The sequence below is a fragment of the Mercenaria mercenaria genome, chromosome 6, assembly GCF_021730395.1.
Source record: "Mercenaria mercenaria strain notata chromosome 6, MADL_Memer_1, whole genome shotgun sequence".
Taxonomy (NCBI): domain Eukaryota; kingdom Metazoa; phylum Mollusca; class Bivalvia; order Venerida; family Veneridae; genus Mercenaria; species Mercenaria mercenaria.
The window spans coordinates 68,313,351-68,340,597 of record NC_069366.1 but is presented as its reverse complement, the minus strand read 5'-3'; the positions used below and the strand labels follow the sequence as shown (position 1 = coordinate 68,340,597).

At 34.6% G+C, this 27,247-nt stretch overlaps 1 protein-coding gene across 2 annotated transcripts in view; it reads right to left on the bottom strand.

Annotated features, from left to right (window-relative positions):
- The window catches only part of LOC128557823 (DNA damage-regulated autophagy modulator protein 1-like), a 110,683-nt gene that overhangs the window by 67,360 nt on the left and 16,076 nt on the right, over positions 1–27,247 (bottom strand). The window contains exon 5 of one of the 2 annotated variants that reach the window (XM_053546239.1): positions 20,825–21,011. The exons of the other annotated variant lie outside the window; for it this stretch is intronic. Coding sequence (XP_053402214.1) covers positions 20,825–21,011 — 187 coding nt within the window. The remainder of the gene's footprint in view (positions 1–20,824; positions 21,012–27,247) is intronic. 2 annotated transcript variants of the gene reach the window in all.

The window sequence follows — 27,247 nt, the reverse complement described above, 5'->3', positions numbered from 1 at the left end:
CCGTAACCCTGCAATTTTTTTTTCTGAAAGAACCTAACATGCCCCATGCACAACTACCATTGTTATTGATCACTTGTGTGAAGTTTCATTAAACTGTGTCAAGGGGATAAGGAGAGATGGTGCGCACAAGATTTTGTCTATGTATATAGAATAGTAACAAAAAACAAAGTCCCGTAACTCTGCAAAAAAAATTTCGGTTCACTCGATAACCTCCTCCACCTCGCCAGATAAACTTTCTCTATCTACGGCACTAACCTATTATTTTCTATGTAACAATTTTATCTTACCGATATTATTTTCTTGTTGCTGTTTTTTCAGCTGCCCCGGCGATGGTTTTAAAAATGTCAACATCGGACGACTATTAAAGGTCCATAATGCCTTTGTTTAAAATGTGGCTGCCAAAGTTTCCGTTATGAAAAGAAAATATATGATTTTTTTGTTAAATATTGTTTTCTCTGACATTTGTCAAAAGTTTGAATATTCATTAACATAGTAAAAAGTGTGGATGAAACCATTGTTTTTGAGTACATGTTCCTCCCTTTATGCCTGGTTATAACAGTTCATGTGCAGTATTAAAAGTAGCAGTTTTCTAACTTGAAATTATGCATAACATGTTTTTGGACAGCTGTATCATCTGTTTTTAACATATTAACTCCGAGCCTTATGGAACTTTAAGTTGATGTGCGATGTACATTGGGTACGTACGTGAATCCTTGACTGATACATAATGCCAGAACCTTGAAGGAGGCAATATAAATACCTATGAATGTTGTATAATATATTTCATTTCGTTATGTCATAACAGCCTTTTATGAGACCTAATGCTAAAGCACATTTCCTACTACTGGTCAGTGCTTTAATGTATCCATCTTAAAATTATCGTTAGACATATTGCTAAAGGAATATCACAGTATTATAAGTTCTTTCTAAGAAATGACATGCCAGTAAGTTAAGTGACTTAGTAGCATGTTTACTAAGATATACTGATTCTGTTTCTTTCTGACCATAATCTAAATACACACACGCGCGCGCGCACACACACACACACACACACACACATACATTAGTAGCATAACCTCTCCAAAAGTGACGGTAGCATGTCTCTTTAGCTATCTGCGTGGTCACAATGGCAATATATTGAAATCCTTGTCTAAACAGAATACATATATTAACATCTTGATTATTCTTTGATCTTTTTGTAACAAAAGAAGAACAGTAATTAGGTTTTGGTATGACAGTAAATATATTACTTTGTCGGTAAACGATTTTAACAGACAATTATTATAAAACGCGCTTATTCCACTATCTTGACTGCATTTTGATGGAGATGTAAGTAAAAAAAATCCTGAGAAAGATAATACATACTCAGAATTCAGCAATTAGGTACAGAGGTGATTCTTGATGTCTGAATACATGTCCAACAAATAATATTAATAATGTCAACGAGGTATCCGTGGCCGGATGGTTAAAGTCGTTAACTTCAAACCACTTGCCCCTCACCGATGTAGGTTCGAGCCTCACTTGGGGCGTTGAATGCTTCATGTAAGAAAGACATCAAGCTTGCTTTCGGAAGGTATGTGGTTCTAGCTAGGTGCCTGACCTGGGGTCTAGGGGACCCGGGGTCTTCTTCCACCATCAAAGCTGGAAACCCGCCATATATGACCTAAACTGCGCCGGTGTGACGTTAAACCCAGCAAAATTATCTTTATAAGGTCAACAGTTGTGCAGCTTATAAATACAATATGGGGACCTCCCGGGGGAGGGGGGGGGGGTTGTGGGGGGGGGGGGGTCGGGGGCGCGATATGGGTACCTCACAGGGGGGCGATATGGGGACCTCTATTAGAAACTTATAGTCCATTTTTCAGCAGTGAGTAGTATATAAGAACGTTTTTCACTAGCAAAAATCATCACTCTTCTAACCATTAACATGGAAAATAGCTCGGTAGTATATGAGAATATGGTGAATTCTTTCACGAATGAAATAAATGAAATAAGTGGAGTGCAGTATTTCGAAAATATGGTGGATTCCTTCGCTGCTGAACTCAAAGAAGTGTGTCCAGTCCATCAAAAAGTATGGATGTTTGAAGCGCATAAGTGTAAAGTACATCTTGGCATTTCACCAGACACTTTTGTTGAAATAATCACAGCATATGTAAGAAACAGGACGGATTTAAAAATAGACTTTTCCATCGTCCACACTGGTGATTCTTATATGGACATGTGGATTAATTTGCCAGACGCAAATTTTTTGATACATATAGAATGTGCATTGTGCGATTTTCTGCAAGCAAAGAAGTGTCTCTATGTCAAGTATAAGGACATAAGAAAAGTAAGAATAGAGTTGGATATGAGTTTCCCTACATGGATGTACATGCTTCGAAAATACATGAGTAAATATCATTCTGACATTAAACTTGAGTTGTGTGAACGCAGTTTGGTACCAAATTCCTATTACCCGTGTAACATCAATATGGAGCCTGAAGGACCTGAACATATTTACGTAAATGTACTATCTATGTTACTGGACCATCATGATAGCAGGACCTGGTAGACAATAATTAACAGTAACATGTATTTTGACATGAAAAAAATGTCATGTTATATATTAGTCAAATAAAAAATATTTTTAACAATCTGTCTCATTTATGTATATTTGTTTGACAATACTGAGAGATACTTCTTTCTAAGATATTTGGTGGTCCTAAAAAGGACCTTTTTGTGTTTTTTTCTTTTCTGTTTTTATTTGTTTTTTTGTTGTTGCTTTTTCATATTTCTTTTTTAAAAAAACAACACCATTGACTTAGTTAGTGGTGCTATCTGCTTGCGGTGTGTCCGTGGAGGTTGCTGCCTTTCCACCTTGACGTTCTGTTGCTGCAGTGACTTGCTGAAATGGAATGACAATGCCATAGTACGGTTGCAGTCTGATTTGCCGCAGATGTCTTATTCTTTGCCTGTCCCTTTCTGCATTTTGCCTGTCCCTTTCTGCATTTTCTCTGTACTCCCGTGCAGTATTTATCATCGATGTAGTGCCCTCTGTTCTGTGATGGAACCTCTGTACTTCTGTCTCTATCTTAGCATAGACCTCAGTATAGATCTGTAGACATCTCGTCTCAAGACTATGTATTTCCTTTAGCTTCTCATCAACAATCTGCATGTTTTCCAGTGAGTCTGATAAATGTTAAAGATATATGCGGAATGCGGTATTTATAGGAAAATATGGGATTGACCTACTTACAACTTTAAGGAAAAACGGATTGACCTACATTTGAAAAAATGACAAAAAAATCTAGCCAGTCATGACAAAGAAGACAATGGATTCTGAGCCGATCAAAGTATGAGTTATATAGCCTTTTTCGGCATGGAAAATATGTAGCGATCACATAGGTAATATACATAGTACTAAAATCAAAGTTTATTTGTTTGTTTTGGGTTTAACGCCGTTTTTCAACAGTATTTCAGTCATGTAACGGCGGGTAAATCAAAGTTTAAGTTCTATAAGTGATGATTATATATAATGCCTTACTAAGTTATAGAATGTTTTTTATTATAACTAAAATAAAAAAGATATACTGCATATTTGTTTGACAATACTGAGAGATACTTCTTTCTAAGAGATTTGGTGGTCCTGAAAAGGACCGTTGTTCTTTACATTTTATTTCTTTATTTTTTTAATGCTTTTCCAATGAGAAACAAGACCATATTCTGCCTTGCGTTTTTCTGAATGTTTCTCTGCTGAACTTGATTCTACTTTCTCTGATTCATATTTGAATTGCACCGGCACAACCAGTTTTTCAGGTTTGAATTTCAGCGATGTGTTTTCTGAGCATTGACGAAATGCATTTTCAAGATTGACCATATTTGAATTCTTCTTCTTGCGTAATTCTTGTACTAAACTCAAGAATATCTTCGAAATATCAGCCCGTGGTTGCTGTTGTTGATGATGTTGTTGTTGTTGTTCTTGTTGCTGTGTTGTTGTTGTTCTTGTTGCTGCTGTTGCTGCTGCTGCAATTGGAAATGCTGCTGTTGTTGTCTTTGTTGATGGTAAAGACTTTTGGTCTGAATTTGCTGCTGTATTTGCCCCGATGATGTAAAAATTTGGTAAGAACCATAAATTGGAGTAATATTTCCTGTCATTTGCTCGGAATCAAATGAAGCAGGTAATTGTGCTGAATTTGCCGCTGCCGTCAGTACATCATCAAAGTTATCCATGATGAATGGTAGAAGGTAAATGAACTAAGTAGGTCATGATTATCTTTTTATCACGAAATAGGATTGACCTACTTCAAATGTAAACAATGAAAACTGCAACCAATCACGACAAAGAAGACAATGGCCTCTCTGCCAATCAGCGCGAAGCTTTATAAACAACGTTCGGTGAAATAAAGTGAAAATTTTCCTGAACTGTGAAGAAGAAGCTTTATTACGATTGGTCTTTGAAATGAATGTAGGTCAATCCGTTTTCCCTAAAAGTTGAAAGTAGGTCAATCCGATTTTATGCTTCAAATGTAAAGGCATTATTCTACATTCACATTCCATTTTAATCATGGGCCTACGAAAGCTACTTCGTTTAGTACGCCGGGTGTTCAAGAAGGATCAGACCCCTGACTGGGTTTATGAAGAAATCGAGAAAAGGCAGAGGCAGACAGGCCTGAAAGCCTTTTTCGCAAGACGTTGGGTGGAGTGGCCTCGTCCGCAGTACAGAGTTAAATTAAACAACCTGTACCCGGACTTGACTGAGTTCAAGACTGAGCGAGTCAAACTCAATAATTTATATCCAGACTTGTCTGGGTTTTATTGAGTTTTGACTTAATAAAGGCCCTTTTAAGGACCAACCATCTATTTTAGAGTAGAAAATACTTCCATCATAATATTGTCAGTAACAAACAAACAATTCTGCAGTTTTACATTTATTTTCGTCACATATCAAATTTTTATGAATAAAAGATGAAACATTTTGTGAAAGAAAAAACATCAGAAAGAAGTAATGAAATTGAACGAGCTGTACAGAGTAATGAGGAATTTAAAATTCATGACGGACAAATGCAAGCTGAAATTACACACTTATCAATGCCAGAAGGATCCAGCAAGTCTCGACGAAATATGCACTACGGATCGCATGTCAGTATTGAACATATGACCAAACTAAATCGGAGTATCATACAGGTAAGTTTTTTCTCCATGAAAAAATATTTTTTAAAAAGATGTTAGTTGCTAACATTTTTCATAAGACTTGTATCTGAAATATGTTTTTCCTATTTTCAGATCGATAATTCTGATGACAGTATGTGTTTAGCACGTTCCATAGTTGTAGGAATGTATTACGCATAATAATCAGACAGTAATGAATGGAAAAAACGATGGAATGCGATACGTAAACCCAAATTAAAGTTACAAGAGAGAGAAGCGCAAACATACTTGACAGTGTTGGGATTAAATACGACCAGGCCTGTATGTGGTTTAGAGGAGTATCAGAAAATACAGGATGCACTGTATCCTGAGTATATAATTAAAATACACGCTCAGCATGCGAAAAGTGACTTGTTATTTACTGCACCCAAAATGACAAAACAAAGTAAAGTAGTTCATGTTTATTTTCACAGTGGACATTTTGACACCATTATTTCAATAAAAGGATTTTTAGGGTATAGTTATTATTGTGAATACTGTGGTGTTGGATATAAATGTAAAAAGCAGCATGAATGTAATGATATTTGTGATTGTTATTCAAGCAATATATGTGAAAAAGGAGTAAGTGTACAATGTAAAGAATGTCATCGTTGGTTTCGTAGCGCGGAATGTTTTAAGAAACACAAAGACATGCAAGGCAAAAGAAAAAAGAATATTTGTAAATCTGTTTGGGTTTGTAAAACATGCGGTCAGATTGTAGTAGGCACAAGGAAAAATCATCTTTGTGCAGGTGTTAAAAAATGTAAATATTGTAAAAAGATTGTTGAGCCAAGTCATGTTATATCCCAAAATATACATCCCTTGAAAAAGAGGAACCCCCAGATGTCCCTTTTATCTTTTATGATTTTGAATGCCGATTTGACACTGGAGAACATATCCCAAATTTCTGTGTTGCACAGCGGGCATGCGGTGATTGTATTAGAAAACCACTCAGTGAATGTTGCATGCGGTGCGATGAAGTCCCAGGGGGGAGGGAAGTTATTTTTCAAGGTGATCATACGTTATCTAGCTTTTGTACATGGTTATTTAACCCCATACATAAAGGTGCGGCGGTTATTGCCCATAATGCCCAGGGTTATGATGCACAATTTATTCTCAGGTATCTCGTTACACACGGTACAGTTAAACCAAAACTAATAATGAATGGAAGTACGATTATCATGATGGAAGCTCATGGAGTTCGTGATCAAATAGACCCCTTCCTTGAGGCATGTACCTTAGCACAAGCCTGTAACAAAGCCTGGCGAAAAAATTCTATGCCAGAAAACAGCTTTGGTATCATATCAGATGCTGGGTATCCAAACAAAACACGTTACTCAATCAAAGCTATACGGTGGATACAAGGTATAGCGTATAAACATGATATAAAAATCCAGCATGCTTTGAATGGTGGTGAACAACAAATAGGTCCATACTTTGTCGACGGGTTTGACAAGGAAACAAAAACAGTGTATGAGTTCTTAGGCTGTTGGACGCATAACTGTAACTGATACCCACTTGCTTCCTGCTTCATTTTTAGATATTTGTTTATGTAATTTGAATAAACATGACTACTCCAGTGATCCCAGTGCCAAATATGGTATATTTCTAGCACCTGGTAACCTTTGTCTATAGCTTTTCCTAATTCTATCGAAGTCCATGTACCAACCAAGGCTCGATCATCATCACCATGACTGCAAACGTACATTCTTTTTCAGCGCAAGTCCGACACAGTGTAAATACCATTTTCTTGTTGCAATGCAAAGGTAAAACAGGCATCCATTCATTTTGAGGTGGTAGTACCTTGCACTTGATAAGTCCTTTATATTTTGTTATATCGTCAAAACGGATTTGCTCCTGACTTGATATGATGGGGTGTCCTAACGGATATTCCCTATATTTACAAACGTATGGATAGAGCGAACAAATGTCAGCATATTTCATCTCCTGGTTTGTAGTTTCGTCTATTTCATGATACAAATGTACTGCATTAGTTCTTCCACCGAATAGAGCCTCTCGGGGTTCAATGGGTTCTAAATGTGGATAAAACCGGCAATCAATGATTTATACATAAGGTCATTTTTGTATGAATTATTAAACTGACTTTTTCACAGCCAGGCCCATTTTAAAAAGGATTACTAGCTTTATGTTCCTAATGCCCTATAAAGCATGACAACACCAAGAAAATTAAGGAGAATATATCTTCTAAGAGAGTTTTGTTTTATCTGATAGGTCAGCTCTATGGGATATCTCCTAAACTGACAGCTAAGATGTTTGTATGACCACAAGTGTAATATTTCCATAAATGCGAAAACAATCCCTTTGAAAATGCTACCAAAAGTATAAGTCCACAACGGAATATAAACAGGAACTTACATAAAACATGAAAATGCCATTTTAACTGGGAAAAAATGAGGCTTAGTCAGGTAGTGATGCTTGATTACTTATTTAGTACAGTTGTACCTGAACACTCCCACTGCCTTCCGCAAAATACGGAAAATGCCGAAACAGCACACGGAAAATACGTAATTTGCCGATAGTCGTTTCGAGTCCACTCCCTTGATGGCTGAAGACTACTAAATCCGGCTGTTGTTTATTTCATATAAAATCCATTAAGGTTACGAAGTAGGCATTGAGAAATAAAACTCAAACAACACTAAATCAGAGAAAGAAAGATTTGTTTGACATGAAAATTGAACAGCATGTAAAACATGTATATTACTTTACCAAACAAGTGTCAGTATACTGATATAAACATTGAATTCCAGAAAATAACTACCTATATGGGTCCCACTTCCGGACAGTCAAACGCCTTTAAAACTCACCATTTTCAAAGAACTGTTACACGTGTTCGTTTTGATGCATTTGCAATAGCGTGCGAGTGGTGAAATTTCACATAACAAGGTGGAACACAGTTTTCAGCAATTGTTTATCTTTATTTCTTTACAAATGGCATTCATTTTCAAAGGGAAACAACTTTTTCTCGACGATTACTTAAATTAATCGGAAAAAGGTGTCTCCTTTTGAAAACGAATGCCATTTGTAATTAAAATAATCGGAAAAAGTTGTCTCCCTTTCTCCCTCTTTCTATGATTTTGGTGTTGTTTGGGTTTTGTTTCTCAAGGCCTAATTCTCAATCTTAAAATTTAGAACTTTTCTTGGCATTTTCTTGCATATCAAATTTTCAGAGACTTATATTTCTATAAAGAACTATATCGCTACTTTAGAAAATCAAAAGGGGCCTCCCTGGCCGAGTGGTAAAGGTCGCTGACTTCAAATCACTTGCCCCTAATCGATGTGGGTTCAAGCCTCCATCGTGGCGTTGAATTCTTGATGTGAGTAAGCCCTGGATGGCAGGTCGGTGGTTCTACCCAGGTGTCAGCTCGTAATGAAATAATGCACGAAGGAGCACCAGGGGTCTTCATCCACCATCAAAGCTGAAAAGTCGCCATATGACCTATAATTGTGTCGGTGCCACGTTAAACCCAAAGAAATGAATAAATAAATTAAAAAAACAAAAAGAAAATGGGTTGTTAACTTTTATAAAAAACTACAGTTCGTTAAATACATCCAGCCAAATTTACTCCATTTCGCTTCTTTCAATTTCTCTTTTCAAAACATTAAGATAGCAGGGTACACTTCGAATTTTGGCCCCTCAATATTTGTAATAATTAGATCTTCTTGATTTTGGTTGTCTGTAAATTAAGTTGAGAGATAATGATTGTTAATTCTTTAGAAAATTTATACAGCCGATACATGGTAAAATGTGATGTCAGTTGTAAAACTAACTGCTGCTAGTTTTGTATGAATCAATGAGACCCCGTTTTGCGGAAAAATTCATGACGGAAGGGTTATGTGCTTGTTCACTGATACTCAGGAACATTGTCGCTATTTTGTGAAGAAAAAAACAAGCTGGATGGGCCCCCATTCCAGTCATATCCAGAAGTTCAGTTAGGACTATTACATTGATAAATGCAATTAAATTGGGCATTTTTCTTGCAGCGGGATCATTGCAGGCCGTTCAAAAGGTACAGAATTCATGATTTTGGCATGCTATTTTTAACGGATGGTGTAAACATTTCGTTTTCATAACTTTCTTTATTCTTGTATGTGAATCCTGATCTCGCCATTGATCAAAAGCACAAAACGTGCACGCAATTTATAAAAGTGGCCACCCTGATTCTGCTCATAAGGGAAATGCAAAATTGCGACTTACAACATGTAAGACCGTCCGTGCCCAAAATTTTCGAATCTAAGTGTACCCTGCCGTCGGATTCATTTCCACAAGCCAATCAATGTCTTGCTTTCAAGTTTTTGCATTCAAAGCACAAATGTGCAACGCCATTTCGACGGCCGAACCTATTTTAACTTTCCTTTTCTGAATGCCGTTTTGGGAATTCCGATACTGAGCGAAAGTAGTGTAGAACTAGCCACTGTCAGATCTTGTGCGGGAGATTTTAATCAGATTGCTTTGGAGCTATTTTGATTGTTTTAGTTACATGACTTTAATGTGGAGGTTCACTTTACTTTACTGATATCTCACTCCTTATTCGCAGCACATAGTTTGAGCTGACAGAAAAGATATTCGAAAGACTAGAACAGTGTCGCATACACAGGAATTCTAGCATAATAGGTCAAGACTTGGTGATACCAATGCATAGCTGCTCTTAGTTAAAATGTGATAAACAGTCTAAAACAGGGTATTAAACATTCAATACGTTACAAGATATGTGAATTTGAATTGATTATATAGATAATATACAATACTTCGGTGCATAAATGTATAGCTGAGATAATAATTAGTTAACGTGCAATGCGAAGCTGCTAGCCTAATGTCGAGGGAAAATGTACACCTACTTAAAATGCACGTGTTTACTGTTTTATTTCAGTTATAGTTTATTCATAACTAACTTTGATGTACATTTACCAAGTACTGTGTACATCATCTTTTCTTTACCGGAAGTACTCCGTCAAGCTGACGTAGTAAATACTTACAGGTTCATCCGAGGACCAGTGTAGGCTGGATTTACCAGGACCTGATCCCTTTGATATGGCTACATGAGTCCATAGTCCCACTTGTTGCTGTTAAGGATGTGACGATGATCTTTAAAATGTTGTGCATGTGACGAGATTTCGCCATACACAAACTTTCATGTTTTCTTGCCGTAAACTGAAAACAACATTAAATTGTGTCCGACATTGAAATGGGCTCGACATTAAAATTGTGACCAACATTAAAATTGTGACCAACATTAAAGTGTGCCCAACATTAAATTGGTCAAACATTGAAATTTGTCTACAACTAAATTTGATCCGACATTAATGTGGGTCAGACTTTGAATTAATCCGCATGAAAATGACTCACTAAACTGTTCTTTCTATATTATAGGTAAACATGCAAGTAACAGGTAATAATTTCTAAGATGCTTCGTGAATACGGACCCTGAGGACCACGGACTGCGAACTTACTATAGGGGTTTTCTCAAACTGTATACAAGTTTTTATGCATAACTGAACAGTGGCATATTTAGCACCCGGTTCTAATGCCGGAATACTGTTTTCATTTAAAATATCCGAGAAAAGACAGTTATAAGATTTATCAATATCCGTTGTATTGTATATATGAATTATCGATATACATGTATTTTGTCTTACAAGCATTCTTAACAACGTGGGCGCATTTTTTGTGTGGTGGGGGCATATAGATTTGCTCGTGTCCGTGCGTCCGTCCGAAGTTCGTGACGCACCTAGCTCAAAAAGTATTTGATATTAATTGATGAAACCTTGCATGAGTCTTTATCATGATATGAACTTTCGCATCTCCTATTTTCGTCTGGCTCCGCCCCCTAATTTTAGAGTTATGGCCCCTGAAATAGTTAAAAATGCATATTGTCACCTTGTGACACGCCTTGCTCAAAAGGTATTTAATATAGATTCATGAAACCTTGAATGAGTCTTAATCATGATAATATGATCTTGCGTACCTTCTATTTTTCATCTGGATCCGCCCCCTATTTTTAGAGTTATGGCCCCTGAAATAGTAAAATTTGCACATTTTCATCTTGTGACACACCTAGCTCAAAAAGTATTTAATATAAATTGATGAAACCTTGCTTGAGACTTTATCATGATATGAACTTACGCAACTCTTATTTTCGTTTGGCTACGGTCCCTATTTTTAGAGTTATGGCCCCTGAAATAGTCAAAAATGCACATTTACACATTGTGACACGCCTAGCTCACACTGTATTTGATATAGATTCATGAAACCTTGCATGAATCTTAATTATGATATGAACTTACGCATCTCCTATTACTAATATGGGTCCGCGCTCATTTTCTAGAGTTATGGCCCCTGAAGTAGTCAAAAATGCACATTTTTACCTTGTGACACGCCTAGCTCAAACTGTATTTGATATAAATTGATGAATCCTTGCATTAGTCTCTATCATGATGTGAACTTGCGCATCTCCTACTTCTCATCTAAGTCCGCCAACCAATTACCAGAGTTATGGCCCCTGAAATAGTAAAAACAAAATGCACATTTTCACCTAATTATGTGCCTCACTCAGAATGTATTTAAATGTAAATTCATGAAACCTTGTTTGAGTTTTTATTATAATGTGACTTTGCACACTTGGCATTTTTTCTTGAGAATTTTAGCGATTATTACAGAATTATGGCCCTTGAAATAGCCAAAATAGTGGATTTTTTGTTTTGCTCATAGGTCCAAATGTATATGATATAAACTAATGAATCCGTTTTATATTTTTTGAGGCTATACCCCATTAAGACTGCAAACATTTGAATTATATCCCCTTATTTGTGACAAATGTACCTGTGGGGCGCACACCATGTCTCTTACAGACATGTCCCAGTTTCAAAAAAATACCTTTTATCTTTCATACACTTTTTATTCAAATTTTTCAACTACCGTTTAATCAAGGATTGGAACCAATGACCACCTAGTTAGGAGACAGACACTCTTCACCTATGCCGCAAGAGGTTCGCCTATTCACAAAACAGTTTTCGGTCTCCGCTGGCTTTTAGATTGACATTTTGACAGCCAGTTTTAATGGTACTTGAAGATTAAATTCCATTTGAGACTGATAATCCACACTGAGTAGTCATTCAAGATATTTCAGTAAAACTTCTATTTTATCGAACATTAGATATAATTATCAAAATTAATGAATAACAATGACCTTTTTCGTACAGAAGTCTAAGAGCACACGTCTTTATACTATGCAACAAAAATTATTAAACTGACTTTCATTTCATTCAGAATGTTTTATTATTTCTTCACAATAATATTTTGTACTGCGTTCTTTTCTTATCTTGTTGCTAGGAAAAACTAGTCTAGGAATTGTATGGACGGACAGATGTTAAAACCAGGAATCGCCGTTATCTTCAAATCCATGTTTCTCGTTGCATGAACATTTAAGGTAAAGTATTATCGTAGTACAGTGGGTTCGAATTAAACTTCACATGCCATGTCGTTTGATTCGCGAGGAGGTTAAGTAACGCTAGAAATGTCTCAAAAAAAAAAAAAATGTATTAAGATGAAATCTGAAAATTCCGATTACGTGTTTTAAATGTAGCCTGTTCACTATCCATATAGTTTCAAACGTATGTATTGTATTATAGCAGATAATTATATCACAATGCACTAATTTGTACAATGAACGCAAAAGCTACTATACATATAGGTAAAAGAAACATATATACCCTTTTTGCGAACCTTTAAATACTTTGAGAAAACCCCTATATACTGTAAGTACGCTGTCCGCAGTCCGCGTCGATGTAAGTTGAAAATCTCTAATACTGGAAATATCCCACTTACATTCCGAGGTGGACGCCTTAATAGATAATAGTGGTTCTTTTAGTTCCGTAATTTTCTACCTTGAATTAAGACAATAATTTATGTTTTAAGTCATTGTTTGCTATCATTTGTACAAAACGGAAGAAAAAGTAGTCTGTCAGAGGTTGAAGGGCTAGGGTTTAGTCTCCGGCTCTAAAGTAGCTCTAACTGTTTGGATGGTTACACGGCAAATCCTCATTACCGCCTAAACAGTTAGTTACTCTCTAGCCGGATATAACGGTTCGCATCTAAAACTAGTGAAATACTTGAGGTCTACTGTGACCTTGGCTTTGACGTATCGACTACAAAAACAATAGTAGTAAATTACACTACTGGATGCACATACCATTAAGCATGGCTTAAAATCCTGTAAAATACCCATTAAAATAGGAAAAGCCGTTAATTAACCCCATTAATTCTTGCATCACTTTATGTAATAGGTTTCACAATATTAATGGGTTACATGTTAAAATACCATTAAAACACCCATTTTTGACCATGAATCATGCCATAAAATTTTTTAGTTTGGTAGCTAAAAAAGTTAATGGCTTTGAAAAAATAGTGAAATTCTATATATATTGAATTTAACAGGATTATTAATGGCCCTTAAATTTGACCTTATGCCCATTAAATGTTCAGGTTCTGTACGATTTCATTTAAGAGTAAACTTAATGGCCCTTAACAGTAATTTGGTGCCCGTTAAATCCACCATTCTGTAAAATGTGATTCGAATATTTTCATTTTCGGTTTTTGACTTGCACATCCATTAAATGCTTATAATTCCTGTCCCATATTATTCTAAAATGGACTTTAATCAGAATAAATACATACTACGCACACAATGTCTATAATATATCATGATGTTATATTTAGTTGCATTAAGGTATTAGGCCCCTAATAGCAGTGTTTAAAAAATGGTATTTGCTTGGTATATTCTTACAGTTGATCGTGCTTCGCACTTATATGCAAATTTTTAAAAACTTTTACCGTGCCGTTTTTTATGAATTTTGCTTAATTTATGGTATTTCCTAAAGCTCAAGTAGAGACAAATTTCAAAGTGGTGGCCTTTGTCCAAAACGTTTTCAGAGAATTTATTATTCCATTATTTTTGATGAAAGAAACATCAGACTATTGGTAAACAATCATAAAACTTAAAATAAAAACTGTCAATATCATTTTTTCTAGGGTGCCTCGAGTAAACGGATTTAATCAGAGAGAATTCCAACTCCAGTATTGATAAATTATGGTCGAATCCTGTGGGTCTGTTTTGAACTTTGCTCACTTCATTCAAAAATAATCTTGGGGCAGAAGTAAAACCTACTTACATTTCTTCCACAATATGTAATCTAAAAAATGAAGGCAAAATAGAGAACTTTTACTGCATGTAACTCAGTATTTTTAAAGATGTCTAACTCTACCCCTTCTGTTTTACAGGTAATTTCACTTTTAACAGCATGAAATCGCATATCAAATGATTTTTCCCCGTTTTTGTACAATAAATCAATAACAAGTCTTGCAAGAAGTAAAAACTCACTAGAAAAAAAGGAAAACAAGGGAAAAAAATTTGGTCCCAGTAGGGCTTGAACCTACGCCCCCCCCCCCCTGAAAATTGCAGTCACAGTAGGTTTATGGTAGGAATTGAATACTCTTCAAAAAGGAGGTACTCTATTATGGGCCTAATACCTTAAAGTTATTTCCCCTTGATGCAGTTACGCCATTTTTTTCAAATGTTTGCCAAATTGTGTTCCTACAAAAAATGGATTTATTTCAATGAAAGTTGGATGAAAACATATTACTTTATTTGATAACATCAGTCTACATTATTTTGGTAAGAGTAAATACGTATTGATGCATGCCACTTTGTCTGTTTTTTGTTTTTCCTGTCCAAATAATCAGCATTTGTATAATAAAATGGGTGGGGTAAGGAATTTACGTTATAAAATGTGTTCGAACCAATTTAGATTTTCAATTTTTTCAATCCTTGAGTAGAAACTAAGGTTTATAGAAAGTGAACAGTACACATGATTGTGAAGATTTACAGTCTGAGTTACATTCATTTGGGGCATGGGCAGATAAATCGCTTCTTCGTTTCAATAAATCAAAGAGTGTGGTACGCTTGATTGGGGAGGGGGAAACTACTTGTGATGCAATCCATCAAACATTTGCTCTTAGCTGTTTAAGTGCATGCACCTGAGTACAAAGTACTGAAGTAGAGCTAAATTGTGATTGCCCATTGTGTGCTGACATTGTCATCAACAGTGGCTTTTTAAGCACACCTTATGCCTAATCTCTGTACCAATAAAAACTTGGTCAGAATGTTTGTCATTATTATAGTGTTGAATAGTTAAAACTACCCACATGGTCACTTAATCTATTAAACCAGTACCTGTAAACCGCTCTCAGTACAACACAATACAATACAATATCCATTTATTTTCTCATTTCATATGAACATATGACAGAATAAGGATACAATATGACAAATGTTTGTACGAGGCTGTTACATGTGTTTACATTACAAAATAATGAGAGAAAAAAGAAGAAACAAATATTCGTTTAGCATTTTACAAAACAGTACATATGTATAGATACTATTACATGTGTAGTAATACGTAGTTTAAATCAATACGGCAAATATCAATATGAAGTTGATTATCTTAAGATGTCTAATTCTGATGGCAAATTTTCATGGCTGTTAATTTGATATACCATTTAAATATTACGAACCCATTAAAATTGAATCTGACATATTTAATTAGACCATTAATCATTTGTTAATAATTAACAGCCATTAACAGAGTATTAAAAAATTTAATGGCCCCGTTAGTTCTTACTAATTAATGTGGAATTAAGGGGTATATTTTTAATGGCACATTAATTTCATGCCAATTAAACATTTTCATGGAGTTTTAAGGAGCCTGTTAACTTATTTTAATGGTTTACTTTAAGCAGCTTTTCATGGCCATCAAAGTCATTTTAACAAGGTATATTTTACCAGGGTTTTAATATACTCATTTCATGGCTTTTTAATGTATGGCATTAAAACTATGGTCATGAAAATCCCATTTAATAGTAAGAACTAATTGGTGAATTTTAATGGTGACCTGTTAAAACTCTGTTAAAAACATTTTAGAAAATTAATGGCAATTTCATGACCCTTTTAATGGCATGTGCATCCAGTAGTGTTATCGTCCTGTCAAGTGTGAGGTCTGTAGGTTCAAGCATGATCTACTGACTGACCGACATACCGACAAACAGGAACAAGCAATATGCCCCTGTTCTTCGAGGGTAAAGTACAGAAATAATAATAATGTATAAAACAACAGACAAAAACACAAAAAACAAGTAATATGTAAGGAATAAAGGCCTGTTTTTAATATTTACATTAAGAAAAAAAATCGATTTCGAAAATCACATGAATAAGATAATCTTATATGCGGTAAAAAGTAATACATTTGCACAGAAACTGAGATATAATCATAAAAATGTACCTGAAGGGTATAAATTTGCTATACATCCTGCATAGAATTTACAATCCTCTGAGAGCTGTAATACACAACCAAAGCCATTGTTAAAAGGGTGTTCTTCGCATGTTCTTTGAAAAAAAAACTATATAAACCAATAAAACACAAAGAAAAGTAGGGGTAAAGTATCTTCTAATGATCTGACAGGTCAATACCATAGAATATCTTCCAAACTGACAGCTTAAATGTGAGTATGGACGCATGTGCTGCTTGATTACCTATTTAGTACTATTGTACATGATCACGCACACTGCCTTCCATAAAAAACGGAGAAAGCCGAAAAAGCACACAGATAATACGATATTTGCCGATTGTCGTTTCCGGTCCGCTATCTTAATAAATCAAGTGGTCAATTCTATAAAATTGTGCAATTTGAACATTATTTTACGTCACGTGATTGTCTGCCTATTTATCAATAATCCTAGTCGTTCTCGACTGGATGGATTTTCGGCCTACATCTCCGAACCATAGAGAATAAACACAGGCACCAGTCTGCTCTCGATGGTATATAGATGACTTCCGGTGGTTTCATATGGAAATGCTTGAATTCCTCGTAGAACGTTGCAAAATAAATTACTGTGATGAACGCTACCAACCATTGCGATATTGCTGCAACCAGGTGCTCCGCATATCCCTGACAGTGATAGAAAGTAAATAGTTTATCAAAGTTTAATAAACCAATTATCATATGAAGAGCATTTGATTACAACCACTAATAGACATGTCCTGCAAGTTATAACTTTATGGTTGAGCGTATTTTCAAACAGATTCAATTTGAAAAGGTACTGAAAGATAAGTTTATCAATGTCTAACGCTACATAATTTACAAAAATGCATACAAAACGATTAACATTACAATCCACGAGAGACTATAATCTATTCATGTACTTAAAAAAGTTATAACTAAATGATCGAAACTAAGAATTCGAACTAGTTCATTATATAATAATTTTATATAATTAATAACTTTAAAAATCAGTATTCACTTAATATTTGTACAAAATTTGGTAATATCTTTGAATTATAAAAAAAATATTTACTACTGAATATTCGAACGCAAAGCAAGCAGGCATGAATATTGACAAGATTTTGTAACACGTTAAAGGGACAGACCTATAGATCGTACGACAACAAGAACACTTATTTTTTTCAAGATATTAAGGAATTATTACTATATTTCTTAGGAAGAGTTTGCAATTTACTGAAAGATTATTTGTCTCGGAAACGTATGAGAATTTGTTGCTTTTAATTATTTTTCGATTTAAAATTAAAGAGCGTTTGTCATGGGGTAATAAAAATAAGCTCCATAAATTATAAACCTTTATTTGTACTTGTCAAGACAGTAGGAAAGGTATTACTGCTGTGGCAACCTTGGTTCCAATCAGACATATTATATTTCTCTTAAATAAGCATTTTTAAAGATACGTTTGAAACAAGATTCATATTCATAATATGAACACATTTAAATTTTAAAGGAAGATTACTTTTCAAAATCTGATGTCCCGTCCCTTTAATGTCTGTATTGATATATAGACAAACAGTCATAAAATGATTATTACCTACGATCAATACATTGATCAATACCAAATAGTTCACTATAATTATTCTTTTATTATTAAGTAACCAATAAAACCAAAGAATTCAAACTTCCTGGATCGAATATCGAAGTACTGCTTGACCTTTTCGGTTACGCATTTAAGTTTATACATCGTATTTCGTTTTTTTACTGAACACACGCAACCCAACAAACACGAGACAGTTACAGTATGTACAAAGGAGGGAAAGAAGTCAGTACACATGCACATAAAAAGTAAGACCTACAGAATATAAGTAGACGTTATTTCGGTTATATTTTATAACATTTACCAGGAATTGTATCGTTAGAAATTTAAAGTAACTTTATTTATAAACAAATTACTTGATGCAATATACATATTTAAATTTGTTCACTTTATTATATATTCGGATCTCTTACTATTTTCGCATATACATATATTCTAGCCTAGCTTGTGGGAGCAGCATGTTCTATGGTTGTAACACTGACTTTTGAGACCAGTCGCGGAATGAGACCTTGCCATTGGTCAGTTTCAAATTTGACATCATTATCAACTAATCAGCTGCTGGAAATATGGACTGGTGCCCAAACTCAGTTTTGCGACTCTGGATCTAGATATACTGCTGCCCATTCACATAGTTTGCTATCAAAATGTATGCGACAAAAGAAGTCAAAGGCTGTAATAAGCAATACATTTGAAATCATTTTAAATGCATAGCATAACCCTTTTCTTCTATATACTAATAAGTATATAAAATTGCCAATTCTATAAAATGCAATCTTTAACAAATGCTCTTTATTTTTACCGAAAAGTGCAAACTTGTAGTTTTATGTGAATCGGTAACTTTATGATACTTCAGGAGGAGATGTGCGTTTAGGTTAGCGTACTAGCGCTTACAGTACTCACCCAGAAATTTAAAGTTCAGCGTAAAGACACTCTATATGCTGCAAAGTTAAATAATGTGGACCTATGAAATTGCATAATAGAATTCATTAAACGCAAACTTTTGAAGAATTGAGCGAAAATAATATTGTAACGATGCAACGTTCGTGTTTCTTCAGCGAATGGGCCAAGGGCATCTCACTTGTTACCTACTGGATGTGCAGCAGTCCAATGCCTTCTTCAGGGCATTTACTTCCGACAACAAGTCATTATGGATATTGTATGTATCAGTGAAGGATTGAAGGTTATTTTATGACGCTGACAAAAAGAAAAAGACGCCAGTCTAACGATCAAGGGTAGATAAATTCCCTTTGAATTATAACAAACATTCATCTTAAAACAACGTCGCCATAAACGACTATCTAGCATCCATTTGAATTCATCTCGGCTTAGGCTGATGCCATAAGTCAAACTGTCTATGTCTTTTTTGCTTCGAAGTTTGTTTCATTTTTCATTCACATGAATTTTTATATGGAAGCGCACTTTTCTTCTTATATTTTACCTTGTCACCTTTTTACCTTTCGCCTATGATATCTTACTCATTATCTTGTAGCATATAATTGGAACTGACAGAAAACTTACTGAAATATTAGAACAGTGTCGAATACAGGAATTCTAGCACAATAGGACAAGACACAATGCACATCTTGGTACAAAAGATGCTAAGCAGTGTATTATATATTCAATAAGTTATAATATGTGTAACATGGGAGACAATCAAAATCCCCTTGATCAAAATCCCCTCCACAGAAAATTGACAGGGTGTTACAAAATCTCCTTCATACTTTTACAGGGGATATCATAATCCCCTCTGGATTTTTTACTTCTTTCATCAAGTTCAAATACAACTATATACAACTTAAAAGTCTATTGCATAAAGCACATAAATACAATGCCTTTAGCAAACATAATATAATTTGGAGCACTGACATCTATATATCTATAATGTTAATCACAGAGGGAATTGCCCGCAAATGTCGGACATTTAATTGGGTCCAACACTAAGTCGATCCGACATTAATTTTGTCTAACATTAAACTCGGTCCATCATTAAATTGGATTCGGCATCAAATTGGATCCGATTTAGTCCAAAGCCACATGTATTCCGTTGTTCTCAAGATTTCTGGTTATTGTGATACTTTACAAACCACATAAGTAACACGAAAACACGATACGTTATATACTACTAGTAGGTTCATTATGTATTCCTTTCACGTGCCACTTCATGACCATATACTACATACTACATATTCTACCCATAATGCCATTCCTGAATACTGACTGATTCATTGTCATTATTGGTCATTTAACATTAATCTAGATCATATAAATTATAGATAAAAGATAATTTGATTGTTTCAGTATGAACTGAAAATTTTGTATGTTTCCTCGCGTAATCGCGAGACGAATACGTGATCACTAAGGCATATAATTTTCATACGTAGCTTTGCAAATGTTTGAATAAAACTTAAACTTTTAAATCTACGAGCGGAACGTAATTATCTTACATGTAACACAACTATTTTATTTATCTCTTTCCGATGGTTTCGTTCCAAATTTATACCATTTGGCCAGAGTATAGCATTAAAAAATATATCTGATATTTTCACAATGAAATTAATAATTCAGTGTAAAAGATATGTAACAAAGTAATTTTTGAGTGCTCATGGATGTCTCCCGCCTAAATTTAACGGCTTCGCGTGTGAACAAGACTATCTCACTGAAATGTGTAATGGGTCTAGGGTACAGGGTCGTATCGGCTATAAAAAGGATACAGATAATGAATAACACAAAATCAGCGACACATAAAACAATCCTCAACACTCGGATGCAAAGAGAATTTCCTCGAATATTTAAAGAGACCGACATGCAAGAAATGATCGTCTGCAGTATCATGTAGACAAAACCCACACCAAACGCCAAAAAAGCACCAACTAGATGGACTTCCCAAACATTTGTTGCCTGAAACATGAAGAAAATTAAGCATAGTTTAAAGCACAAACACACGTACACAAAACACAAGCAAAACATGCACATAAACACATACATAAAACACGCACATAAACGTGTACACAAAACACGCATATAAACACATGCACAAGACGAAAAGGTACGGTTAGATTTCGTGGAAGCACAGAGCCCTCAAAATACAGCCATAGAGCCATGCATCGCAAAGTAAGCCGACAATAAAAAGAAGCTGTAAAGTGAGTTGCTTAAACACGCACAAAAACACGCATACATGTAAACGCTACCAATCGGGGATGTAAGTTATAAACCTACTAAGTGGGAACTTCTTTATTACTGCACCTACAGTTATCATATTTCTATCAACTCTTATTCTTATCATCTTTAAATTATCCGAGGCTTTAGATTAAAGCTATCTTCAATAGTTAAGCAATGAGATTTTTCACATTCAAAACGGGGCATTTTGTGTTTAAACCAACTGAGGTGAGTGTATAACAAACCGGGTGTTTGTGTATAGACGAAATGTTGAATTGTGTGTTTCAACAAAACGGGGAATTAGTGTAAAGACTAAATGAGGTACAAGTGTATAACTAAGCGGGTGCATGTGTATATTTCAAACGAGGAACTAGCTTTTAAACTAATATATGCGGAATCACTTGTTGCATAACGTGTATATGAGTAAAGTCAATCGAGGAATTTGATTTGATTTGACGGGTTTAATGCTCGTTTTAGTATTCAGTTATGTCAGGCGGTCAGTTTACTCAACAATAGTTCCTGGGAACATCCAGTTATAGTCTCCCATCCTCCGTAAGAAACTGACAGCTTTCTTACAAGAAGAGACATGATCGGGAGCAGGACTCGAACCAATGCCCCTTAATCAGTCAGAGCTTACGGTGATTTTAAATCAGCGACCCTAACCACCCAAGCACAGAGGCGGTCAGCAATCGGAGAAATTCTATATTTTGTTTGTAAGCGGTACGTCAATCCTTTCAAAATTCAACTAAAGTTGCCTATGTCAAATGTTTACATTAAAATTACTGTTTTGAGAAGACATAAAACGATCGAAGAACAAGCCAGATACATGATGCAGAAACACAATATATCACAAAAAATGTATCTGGTTATATCAACTTTTTATTTCAATCAAAAGCATTACTTACAAAAGCGGTTGAACTTCGATATTAAGTGAATATTGTATACTATAGTCCCCACTTATGTTTTAACTAAATTGCTAAGCAGACAATTTCTCCTTCAATTCCGTCTAAATCAAAGAACCGATTTACAGACGCAATATTGTGAACGAACATTCTACCCTTTGCAGAAGAATACTATTCGTTGTTCCAAAGACAGTTATTACTGAATGTGATTGTAAGTACATTAAAATAGTATTAAGAATCAAAACATATAAGTGGTTCCTATAACTAAAGAATGATTCTGCGTAAGGAAATCACCCGTATCCGAGCACACTAAAAATAAACAGAAAACGGCCCGATCGGAGTTTAGTTCATTTGTTTTTCACTTTTTTTTGCGCTCCTACCTTTGAAATGTTATATTATTATAATGAGTACATTCTATAAATTATAATGATTAAAACTTTAGATAGTGCCAGTTGCTATTTAATCATGGTTAGTTTCAAAAAGAAAAGGTATTACAAAATAGTAAAAAAAATGACGACCGCAGAGTAGGACATAAACCCATGACACGTACGGATAATGTTTCACTACCTGCTTACGAATGAAGGTAAAATCTCTTAAATTTAAGACGAGAAAAATATAGTAATAGAGGTGATTAATATGAATAACATAGATCTGAGGCAAACACATGACCCCAAACCAGGAAGCAAAACAGTGACATAGCATTCGTTTTTATTTGCACTTTTTCTCTCTAATAGGCTAGTGAAACTCGATTTGTTTTTAGAAAAAAAGACATTTACGGATATTTTCAAAGAAATATTTCAGGTTTTATTATGTAGAGGCAAGAACTCCGCAATGACACGCAGTTCTCGATTTGCATACCAATCGTTATTCCCTGCCCGAGACAAATCGCAAATAATATTAACAAAAAAAAATGAACAAACATCATTTCGAGGCATATATATTTGGTTAGCGATGGATTTTCATGTTTCTTTTTTCTTCTGTCATGTTTGTAGAAAACCAGGTTGCTTTACACGCTGTCAGGTAATCTTTCAGATTTCTTGGAGGTTACGGGTTCGAATCCCACACTTGGAAAGTCTTTTGTACCAGTTTTCGACACTTTTCCTTTTTGAAACTGATCATTATTTAATAGCAAAATATACTATCTAGAGTTCCAAAACACGAACATGTACAATATAGCATAACATCTTACAGGTAGAAGCATGGAAACTAATACACAAAACTGCTACATTTACCGCAGTATACTAGTATTTTCTACCAAAAGCAAACGTACATGGCTCTTTCAAACAAAGGACATGTTGTGCCTGAAAGGTCATGTAAAAATCATTCTGATCAAGGATGAGTGAAATGAAAGCAGTCATAGGTATTTTAAATGCATTTGGTATTGTTCTTTTAATATAATACTTTCATATCCTAAACTATCAAAACTAAAGATAAATGCACTCTTAATAAATGCCGGGTTAGTGTGTCGGCGAAAAGGGCAATGTCTTGATCTGTGTTGGTCATTTAAACTGTGTTGGTCACTTACGTAAGTAAGTAAGTCAGAAAATTCTTAATTTATAGCGGTCCCATTTAGCTCATCTATTCTTCTTTGAGGGCCCTCTTTGGATTAGAATGAAGAGTATTTTGATCATAGTAAACAGTTTAACAAAGCTGTAAGCATTGATAGTAATTTTACAAACATGTCTAAACATGATAAGCTGATATTCCTGTTTACTAATCTAAATATTATAAGGTTGTCTGCCAAAACCTGCCTTAATATTTTACAGCGTCATATGTATTTTTGCTATGTAAATTTCTTATTGCATAGGATTAACATGGAAGCCAGTGGCTTCAGCTTAATATAAGACTTAGTATTCTTTACCATTTGACTTCTGTAAGTGTTTGCGAATGTTTTCCATGTTAATTCTATGTTAAGTGCTGTTTTAAGAGTACATTTGTAATTGTGCTGGGGTGCACTTATTACAGTCTCTTGTATCTATTTTATAAAACGCGGCTATATACTATGTTTTAGGAATGGTTTTATTGTATTGTATTATGATTTATACATATATAGAAGAGACGGAAATAAACATAGTATATATATAGTAACAAATATTTAACAGAAATCAAAGAAATTATATATGCATAAAACAAGAGATATGAAATGGAGTTAACATTAAAATCCATTCATCCATCGATCAATTTTATACAGTTAAATTTAAAACATGGCAATGAAAATTAGGTTTTGATTTCTATTGGCAAACAATTCAATACTATTTGTCAGGAATATAAAAGACTATCTTTAAAAAGTTCACAGTTTGTATTTGATATATACAGTTCAGGATGTGCAGGTGCGTAGCCAGGGCATTCTTCATAGTACGCAGAGGTAATGCGTAGGGGTCTTGGTATCCTCACCATGATTTTGTTTTCATCTGAGAACCACAGATGGTGCATTTTGGCGTGTATTTGAAGCTAAACATTGCACGAAAACCTTATTCGTTCTAAATCTTTTATATAAAATGTAATATTTTACTATTTTCGTGCTTTGTCATTTTGATCTCGCGCTTCGGGTATCGCCTTCCCATGACAAAGAAGCGTGAAAGACGAAGCACGAGATAACAACGGCGAAGTGCGAAACTATGAAAATTTCAGGCTTTAACATTAGCATTGGTCAGATTTCGTACCAACAATACTGAATCATAAAACAAGTATATAAACGTAGCGGGATTGTTGATATAATATTATCTAAACGACATCTAAAACCAAGTATTACACTGAAATCTTGCTTTGATGATTTTAAAAAATGTTGTTTAAGGTCTTTGAAATATTATACATATAAATTAGTTACGTAATACGCATTGAAAATATTAAATCGGCAATTATATAGAAGGAGCACATTTATCTCACAGTGAATTGATTGTCAAATACTTAATATCGTATGACTTGTACCGGTGTCAATAGCGTAAGATTTAACTGGGTGTAATGAATGGATTTCTATTGAATTTTATTTTCTATGGGATAATAGTTGATAATTTCATACACTTAAGTACAATTATAACATATTTCTATGATATCAAAGGCTGAGCGTGAAGCTATTATATCTTCTCTTTTTATTTATATGCCGTTACAATAGTTTCGCGCTCAGCTCAAGATAAAGTAAATATTATGCGAGACAAACGTCTGCAGTGTTACACAAAAAGTCATATTCAAAAGCTTTTAGCCTTGAAAATGTATTTTTTTCCGATTTCTCAACCAACATTTTATTAACTGTTTACACTGTATTATAATTTTGTTATAGAAATTTCCTCCTAGACAGCGTATGACTGTAATATTTCACATGGTCAGGATTATTACAAAATAAGCAATCAAATAGTAGGATTATGAGATGAATTGCAAAACTGTACCTAAATTGTTATAAAACTGCAAATACAAATTTTGGTGAATTTCAATGCACGTTAAATCAACTAATCATATAAATCAGTTTGCTATACAAATAATGTCTATAAGAAACAAGTTCGCTTTATTTTTATAACAAACTCAGATTATAACGAACACGCACTTGCTTGTCCCGATGAGTTCGCTAAAACCGGAGTTTACTGTACTTCAAACATAATATGAAGTAAGCAATGATAGTGTATGAAGCCATCTCCGTTGCATGACACTAGCCAATTAATTGTGTATGTTGTCAGATTTTCAGTACGCAGCTGCGTATTTGCGTAAAGGTAGCTACGCGCTTGATGAGTGTTTTTGCAGAAATATTTCATTTATATGATAAGTATGTAAACCAGTCGACATATTATACATAAAACATGCCTTCTGGAGAAAAGACGATTATCAAATCTTAAATTATCATTAATTTCAAATCTTGATCAAAACCTTGAAATTCATTACCAAAAACAGTGCTACAGACCCGTTTTTGTAGTCATACAATTTTGTTTGTGTTAATTATAGACGTTTTTCCCAGTAATCCAGGTTCGTTTGAATATATGCTTTATAAAACAAAGTTTGACATGATACTGTTAAAAGTCTCTGATTGTGTACAATAACCAAATATATGATTCTACATTTAGCAAACTTGTTTAATATGAGTATCCCACTCAAGATTATATTGAAAGTATATGCCAAGATTTTTTCGCCTGAAGTTTGTCCAAAAACTGAATAAATCATTACGTAAAACTCAATAATGTCGTTATCTTTCTGAAAGCTATCGATTGTGTGTGTGTTCGGGTTTAACGTCTTTTTCAACAATTTTTCAGTCATATAAACACGGGTGTCTACTTGTAGCAGTGAATGCCCAACTTTATAGTGCTGCCTCACTGGAATATCACGCCGTAGACACGTGACATGATACCCCACCCAGTCACATTATACTGACACTACCCTCTTAATTCTGAGCGCCAAGCGAGGAAGCTGCTAGTACCATTTTTTACGTCTTTTGTATGACATGGCCAGGGATCGAACCCACGACCTCTCACGGACGCTCTACCAATAGGCTACCGAGGCGGTTCAATAAAAATAATTTACAACATTTTTTTTCACGGGCCCGGCAATAAAATGTCTTCATGTTCCCATTAACGACCATTCAATACATTACATTTTGCATTTTCTGACACCTAGGGAATTCATCTGTATAATGTTCTGTTTTCGATTTCATCGTCACTGTCAGTTCAATCAACAGTCTTTTTTTTCGCTCTTCTTTCCCCCAACTACCCAAATTCAATGCTACCACAATACACATACGATGTGAAATATTATTGAATTAATAAAAATGATTAGCAATTGGGTGAGGTCGTCCCCTTCCATTAAACAAAATTTCTTGATCAAATTTGATCAAATTTAACCGTGAAAACAAAAACAACATCACGTTCAGATAACTGTATGCCATATCTATACTTATGCCTATCTTGAATCGTCGTACAATACAATAATTTCTGACATGTATATGAGCATATATGCTTTATTGAAACATTTTTACATCATAGATTTCAACACATTGCGATTGCTGAACAAAATCAGTGCGAAAATAGTATGAAAATCCTGTGTTAAGATAATTGCATGAGTTAGCTACTGTATGATATAGGTTTTATAATTTTCACG